The 7,873-nt window shown below is 54.5% G+C and overlaps 1 protein-coding gene across 1 annotated transcript in view; it reads right to left on the bottom strand.

The window, feature by feature from the left end:
- The window catches only part of UROC1 (urocanate hydratase 1), a 34,777-nt gene that overhangs the window by 16,842 nt on the left and 10,062 nt on the right, over window positions 1–7,873 (bottom strand). Inside the window, exons 3-13 of the mRNA XM_006763229.2 lie at window positions 7,706–7,799; window positions 7,193–7,252; window positions 6,752–6,880; window positions 6,556–6,617; window positions 5,774–5,840; window positions 5,544–5,687; window positions 4,641–4,729; window positions 2,816–2,878; window positions 2,277–2,456; window positions 1,894–1,991; window positions 1,121–1,193 (exon numbers count right to left, since the gene is read on the bottom strand). Of these exons, the coding sequence (XP_006763292.2) occupies window positions 1,121–1,193; window positions 1,894–1,991; window positions 2,277–2,456; window positions 2,816–2,878; window positions 4,641–4,729; window positions 5,544–5,687; window positions 5,774–5,840; window positions 6,556–6,617; window positions 6,752–6,880; window positions 7,193–7,252; window positions 7,706–7,799 (1,059 nt within the window). The remainder of the gene's footprint in view (window positions 1–1,120; window positions 1,194–1,893; window positions 1,992–2,276; window positions 2,457–2,815; window positions 2,879–4,640; window positions 4,730–5,543; window positions 5,688–5,773; window positions 5,841–6,555; window positions 6,618–6,751; window positions 6,881–7,192; window positions 7,253–7,705; window positions 7,800–7,873) is intronic.

Genomic DNA, 7,873 nt, shown 5'->3' with positions numbered 1-7,873 from the left:
CCTTCTCCCTCCTCCTCCACCTTCCTCTCCTTCAGCCCCTCCCCTCAGCACCCTCTTTCCTCCTCTACAAATTCCCCCAGCACCCCCTCCCTCTCCTTTCACCCCTCTCCCTGAGTCACCCCTTCCTTTCCCTCCCCACTACTTCTTCTTCCTCCACCTCCTCCCTGCCCCTCAGCCCCACCTCCATCCCCTCAGTGCTCTCCCTCCCTCTAGCTCTATCTCCCCCTCACAGCTGCACCACCTCCAGCAGCAGGAGCAGGGAGCTAGGACCCAGACAAGCAGGAATTCCTTAGATTGCTGTTATAGACAACCTGACAACCCCTCAAGGAAAACTAAATAGTTAGGAGACATAGTAAATGCAGGGACTTGGCCAAATCGGCCTGAGCTGACCTGACCTTGCTGTGTGAACTCCAGGCAGATGGAGGCAGCGGCCTAGCCCTCCCTGGGGTCCCACACTCCACAGCCCCTTGTGGGCCACCCCACCGCTTCCCTCCCCAGAGAGGCCCAATGCCCCCTGCAATGTGGCACTCTGGCTCTGCCCCGCCCACAGTGAACCTGAGAAGGAGAGGTTTGCCTTCTTGCCTCCCTCCCTCCCTGACCCATTTTGCCACACTGAGGGCCAGGAATCTTCCAAAAGCATCCGGAGCCCGCCCTTCTCCCCCTGTGTTGCCCCCGGCCCTGGCCTCCAAGCCCACCCTCAGCCAAGCCCACTCTCCCTCTGGGTACCTCCCACTCCTCCCTCCTTGTCCTGGGCAACTGGCCTCTCCCGACCTGCCCTGCACAGCCAGACAGACACAGTGGCTCACGGGACAGCAGGCCTCGGCCTCCATGGATCAAGCCATCAGCCGCCCTCTTGGGCCCACTGCCATGGCCACGGGATGGGCAGCATTTAGGGCCCTGGGTGCTGGAGGTTGTAGGTTCCAGGCCCCTGCAGCCTCCTTGTCCTGTCACTGAGGCCCTGTCCATGGCCTCTCACGGTTCCAGTTTCTCTACCTGCATTTTGTGGTGGAGCCCCATGACCTGGTGTGGTGGCCACTGAGGACCATAGCAGTGATCAGAGGAGGGGCTTTTCTGGTCTGAAGGTCCAGGACCCAGACACTGAAGGGGCCTCGTCACTTACCCCATAATATGCTGGACGTAGGAGGGGTAGCGGAACTCGGTCCTTTCGGCGCCTTTTTTCTCCACGTCAGCTCCTGTGGACAGAGCATCCGCACAGTCCCCTGGAGGAGCCGAGGGCTGGCAGGCCCCACCCCAGGGTGAGGACATACGCCACCACCAGATGACAGTTTGCACAGAGCCCGGGAAAGACTGAAGAAGCTCTGTCCTGACAGCGCAGCACCGCCAGGCCTCTCAGGAAAGAAAGAGACAGCAAGTGCTGCCCCGGCTGGAGCCCGTGGGCTCATGGTGTGGGGCAGGGCAGCATGGCCACATGCCAGTGTCCGCCTCACGGGTGTCCAGACAGGCACCCAGAGCCTACAGACTCCAGGGTGCGGGGGAGAGCTGGTGCCAGAGATGGGCTGGGAGGGAGACTTTCCACTGAATATCTTTTGTACCTTCTGAACTTTACAATCTATGAAGGTAAGTTTCCTTTATGAAAAAATGTACATTGCATTGGAGCTCATACTGGAGCACTGTACCCACTCTCCTTATGGTGCTTTATATTTTTAAGGAAAATGGAGAAACTGAGGCCAGAGAGGTCAAGCTGGCAGGACCAACTTCCAGAAGGCTGGGCAAGGGCACAGTAAAACCTGCATGCCATGACCCCTGCCTCTCCCAGGCGCCTGCCAGCACCCCCTCCCCCCCCCGACACACACACACTGGCTGGAAGGAAGGGAGTATGCCCAGTGCAGCCCAGGAGGATGGGGCCCCCTCACCAAGCCTCCCTTCTCTCACCTGCTCTCTGGGCCTCCAAGAGGAAGGCGTTGCCATAGTCCCAGAAGAAGAAGTTCTCCTTGGCCAGCCTGTTGATGGCCGAGACCTGCCTCCTCAGGCTGCAACAAGCCAGCAGTCAGCTGTCCGTTCTGCCCGCCCTGCCCCATCCCTGTCACCCCCAGCCTCATCCCATGGGGCTGAGCCAGCTCTGCCGATTCCACCCAATCTGACAGAGGAGACAACAGAGGCTCAGAGAGGTTAAGGGTCTCACCCAAGGCCACACAGCTGACCACTGGGAGAACCAAGCAGAGGCCACAGCTACTCAGTCCAAAAGCTCCTTCCAGGGTGCAGCCTCCCACCCCCACCCCTGCCCCACACCCAAGCAGCCCTGGGGCCAGCATCACCTTTCCTGGACCAGTTTCTTGAATGTGGCAGGATCGGAGGCCATGAGGCTCTGGGCCTCTGCAAAGCCGAGCTGCACAGGGTAATATCCTCCATTGAATGGGTTGTGGCAGGATGTCTGGTCCGACCCCAGGTCTACCAAGAGCTCCCCCGTCTTGTCTAATTCCTGGACCAGGCGCTCCCTGGGGAAGATGTGGGATAGTCAGTGTAGGGCGGGCAGCACCTGCCCAGGGCAGCATCTGGGACCCGAGTTTAGGGCCCAGCCAGGAGGGCTTTGTAGCACATTTTCCAGCCACATGTCCAGTAATCAGGGACTGGGGCTAACCCTACACCCCCCCAACCCCACTCCCCCTAAAGAACACTTGTGGGAAGGCTGCTGTGAGCTCTGCCAAGATCCAGGCGATGAAAGCTGGGAGCAGAGCCTCAAACCAGTGCTTGAAGCTGTGTGTTCTGGGAGTACCTGGCCACCACTGGGACCTTGGCTGGAGGGCAAGGTTCACCTAGGGTCCCCAAGGCTGCCGACTCCCACTCCTGCACTTACCACAGGTCCACCACATTCCCATGGTAACCAAGGCTGAGCACCTCCTTTGTTTTCCTTGCTTCCCTAGAGGGCACAAGAGCAGAACTGATGGCCCCATCACACCTGCCCACAGCTGTCCACCCCGACCAACACACAGGGCCACCCAGATAGCTAGAATGCAGAAGATGCAAGAGGCCACCAAAAGTATGTGTGCATGTGCAGGGCCTGAGACACAGGGACCTGTGAGGGATGTACTTTGAGGACCCAGGCCATAAGGGAAATAGCAGACTTGACTACCCCAGACAGGAGAACTGAGGCAATGCTTAGAATTAGGGCTCCTGCTGTTAGAATTCTAATAAGGACCTTCCAAGAATTCACTCAAGATGATCCTCAAATAATAAAAGTCACTAAGATTGATTCCAAACATTACTTGGAAAAATAAAAGTACAAAAAAATGAAAGTATATTTTGGGGAACAGAAGATTTGAATGCTTAAAAGCTCTCACAGGTATGAGAGCTATCACAGAGCACCAGTAAGTGGGACAGTGGGCAGTGTGGCACCCACTCAAAGATGTAGATCGACCGAAGGCCTTGTTTAGCAGAGAGATGCCAGCGGAGGCCAGACATGCTCCTCCCCCAGGTGCACAGGATAACCAAGTGGAAAAGGGCACATGGTCCTAGAGCAGTGAGGGGCGCTGGAGGAGGGGGACTGCATCTCAGCCTAGGGGCCAGGTCGGGTACCGTGAGCCCCATCACTCCATTCCCAACTGTGTCTTCAGCTCAGGGGGCAGAAATGTGATGAGACAGGCTGCTTAAGGCAGTTTGTTCAACTGATGTGAAATGGCTGTGTGTGTGGCAGTAGGAATTAAGGAATTAAGCTGGCCAAACTTTGTGTGAGTGACAAGAGGGAGAAGGCAGATGTTAGAGGTATATTTAGAGCTGACAAGAATACCAGAGTGGTTGGAAGTGTGTGTGAGTTGTGTGTGCGTTTGCATGTGTGTGTGCGCACGTGCAAGTGGGTATGCTACTAAGAAAGTAAACTAGTATTTTAGAAAGATGTATGTCAAATAGTATCCCATCTTGAAAATAGGAATATTTCTCAAATTCTGTGTGCTCTGGGACATTTTCATTCAAGCGCCCATGGGTCAGAATAGACTAGCCAGGGTGGAGGGCCATGGCGCCCATGCGTCTTCCCCACACAAGCTCAGTTCTGCTAAGCAATCAGTGGAGAGGGTGCTTCCAAAATGGCATCTGATCAGCAGGCCCAGGACAGTCCCCTCACACACACACACACACACACACACACACACACACTCCCACTCCCACTAAAACACCTCCGAAGTTCTCAGGCAGCAGGAGAAATGCTGCCCACCCCCAGACACTGCACAGGCAGTCACAGCGCCATTGGGAAGGGATATCGAGTATTGAACCTGAAGGAGTCCCACGGAGGGAAAAGCTCCATCTTTCAAAGTTCATGTTTCCCCAACAAATTCAATGAGCAGCTACTATGCACCAGGCTCTGGGCTAAGCACTGAGGTAACAACAGTGAGAAAAACAGATACATTCTTTGCAAAACTATGGGAAATGAGAAGATGATTGAAAATCTCTTAGAACCAAGTGTCTGACCACCAAAGTATGCAAACCCAGGGTTTCATACACACCAGCAATAATGACCAGTGAGAAACAGGATTTAGAAGGTCCTCCTGTGCCACCTCTGGGTGGCCACTTCATATGGTGGCCACCCGTGGCCAGATGTCAGGCATTGAACAGGTCTATGCAGAGCAACCCAGCCCCTGGACCCTTTCCCACGGCCCCCACTTTCGGTGCTCACTTGTCGGGAGTTGTACCTGAGTCTTTTAATGCACTGGTCCAAGCTGTCGGTCACTTCCATCAGCCAACCCTGCTGATGGCGTTTCATGAGGGCTGCTTTATCCACCTGTGATCATGACACACAAAACCACCCAGTCACAAGTCATCTTAGGGTATGTCCCCTTCACGAGTGGGTGTCACCCTCCCTGGAAGATCACCCACTTTTATAGCACAGTGCAAGGGCAAACTGGGGCAGCTATTTTATACCCACAAGGGAAGCCCAAGAGACTCTAGATACATTGGCCCTGATATCTCTGGGCTTGCAGAACCAATGCCAACACTTTTGGTTACATGAGGAAAATAAAACCCTATTATGTGAGCTGCTGTAGCTCCGTTTTCTGTTACCTGCAGCCAAATGGGCTCCTAACAAGTACAGCTGTGTATGTCACGTGTTTAATATCAACTAAGTGCAAAGCACACAGGTGGATATCACCAAGGCTTTCCTTAGAGCCAGTCACCTCCTCTTCCCGCTTCCCTTCCTGTCCTGGCACCACCAAAGAAAGCTGGGACAGCCACTGAGAAAAAGCGGCTGCCCTCCCCCCCCCACCCCCCACTGATGGGCAACGCATTTGTTTCCCCCGCTGACTGTGAGCTCTCTGCATTGGGGGAGTCTATGTTCATGTATTCGCAGACATTTGTTATCTCCCCGCTACAGTCCAGGCCTTCAGTGGGGAAGGGGAGCTGTTCATGGGACAGCTTCAACAGGCATGACCATGAAAAATGATGGGCTCTTGAAGGCAGGAGGGTATGCTGCCCAGGAACCGACTTTGGAGACTTTGTCAAGGGGGCGAGAGAGAGACCTGTGTGAGTGTGAGAGCCTCTGGAATGAGGAAGGAGCGAGGTGGGCAGGGATGAGGACTCGGCGTTCCTGGGGCGCTCACCTCTGCGATCACACCGATGCACCCCACGATGACAGAGGCTTTGGCCTGAGCCCCACTCATTCCGCCCAGTCCAGAGGTGACAAAGACTTTCCCAGCCAGGTCCTCAACGCCCAGGTACCGCCGTCCCGCATTCAGCACAGTGAGCTGCAGGGAAGGGGTTGGAGCTCACTATCCACTCCCAGCATGTCCGCCTCCCACCCCCTGATGCCAGGCATGACCCTGTCTCTCACCACTGTGCCGTGGACGATTCCCTGGGGACCGATGTAGCAATAACTGCCTGCTGTCATCTGGCCATACCTGACCACAGAGAGGGCAAGCAGGGCAGTGAGCCCAGGGCCAGCCACCCACTTTGGATGGTTTAAAATTCACTTTTATATTTATTTACTTTTTAAAAAATTCTCACTCGAGGATTTTTTTCCCATTGATTTTTTTAGAGAGAGTGGAAAGAAGGGGGGGAGGGAGGGAGAGAGAGAGAAATGTAAGAGAGACACATCCATTGGTTGTCTCCCACACATGCCCCCACAGAGGCCAGGGATTGAACCTGCAACTCAGGTACATGCCCTTGAACAGGAATCAAACCCACAACCTTTCAGTGTGCAGGCCAATGCTCTAACCACTGAACCACTCTGGCCAGGACTTATTTTTCTTTTTTTATAAGAGAACATTTATTTAGAAAATGACAGAAGTATAAGTAATTTGTAGAAGAAATTGATTTAGAAAACAAATTATAGAGGTAAAGGAAGGGCCCTAGGACAGTGGTAGTGAGAATGGTAATGGTCTAGCATCAGGGAGAGCGCCTAAAATTCATTTTTTAATTACCCCAAAATGCATTAATACAGTCTCCCTTTAAAAAAACAACAACCACTAGGTAATATGTAAATATGAAATTGCTACAGTGCTGTGATTGTATTTTTCAAAACAGTATTTAATATTGCTATACCATTCTAGAATACAAGTGGAAATGTATGGGATTTACTGGAATGAGACAACAGCAACTGAAATAGGGACTTACATGGTAACCCCCATGGCGAAGAGCTTCTCATACTCTTCTCTGGAGGAGTAGTTGGGAATGACCTGGAAGAGAGGGCGAAGCCAAGGCTAGGACAACACCGACCCTTGGAAGCGACGGCTACGTGGGTGTCAGGGATACCTGGCTCCCCCTGCGGCCCCCGGCCGGGCCGGCACCGTGCGGGCTGCCCAGGACCCACCATCCCGTTGGTGATGACCAGCCGTGGGGCTCCAGGGCTGCTCGGAAAGAGGCCCAGTGGGTGCCCGCTGTACATGACCAGGGTCTGCTCCTCTGTCATCTGTGACAAGTAGGACATCGTCAGCCAGAACTGCGGAGAGAACACAGCACGGAGGGCTCTGTAAGTGGGGGTCCCACGGTGGTCCCAAGCCACCGTCCAGGCTCTGCGGGCTGCTCAGGCTCAGGGGCTCTGCCCAGCGCCCCATCCCTCCAGGCCCCCTTGTTGCCTGCAATAATGCCACTCCCGCCCTCGGACCTTCAACATCCCCACAGTGTCTCCAGCTGTGATCTCAGGCATCAGGCAAGTGGAGACCTGAGTCCTGAGCCTGGGTTTGTAGCCTCCTTCCAACCAGAGGGTGTGGTTGGGGGGAGGCCTGGGGGCCAGAATCATCGTCCAGCATACCTGAGCCCAATTGCTGAACACCTGTCCGTTTCCTCCGTAGGTCACGAGCTCCTGGGGAAACTGGAGAAGACATGGTGTCACCTGAGATGGTGGCCTGGGAAGGGAGGGCCCCCACCCTGCACTGGGCTCTACGGGCAAGGTGGCTGATGGCCCTTTAAGAAAGAGTGGTGGGGGGCAGGGGAGATGCTGGAGAGGAGGCATGTTTCTTTTTATTTTTTCGTGTGGCTATTAGAAAACGTAAAATTACACGTTTCTATGACACCAGTATTGATGTTCCGGTGGTGGTGCTGGGCGGGGGAGGGGGGGACAGAGGCGGAGGGGGGACACTAGGAGAAGGATACGAGGTCCTCTCAGCACTATTTTTACAATACGGACTACAAGCCGTGTCTTTATTTTAACTGTCTGGGAACTCTATCATTATTTCTAAATAAAGAGCTTAAATGTATTGCATGTGTGTCTCAGGTTACAGCTCGACTGGACAGCGCTGCCCCGCTTTGGCGCCCCTGGGGTTACCTGGGCCACGGCAGGGTCCAGGTTGTTCATGATCATGTGCATGATGGCTGCTGCAGCTTTCGTCCGGCAGGGGTACTGCTGCACTGGGTAGGCCCTGCAAGGGAGTCCAGGTGCTAAGGGTGACGGTGGGAGGGCACAGGTGCACAGCGCGAGACCCCATCCTGCTGA

This window comes from Myotis davidii, unplaced genomic scaffold (genome assembly GCF_000327345.1).
Source record: "Myotis davidii unplaced genomic scaffold, ASM32734v1 scaffold78, whole genome shotgun sequence".
Classification (NCBI taxonomy): Eukaryota; Metazoa; Chordata; class Mammalia; order Chiroptera; family Vespertilionidae; genus Myotis; species Myotis davidii.
This window is presented reverse-complemented; position numbering and strand designations above follow the sequence as displayed.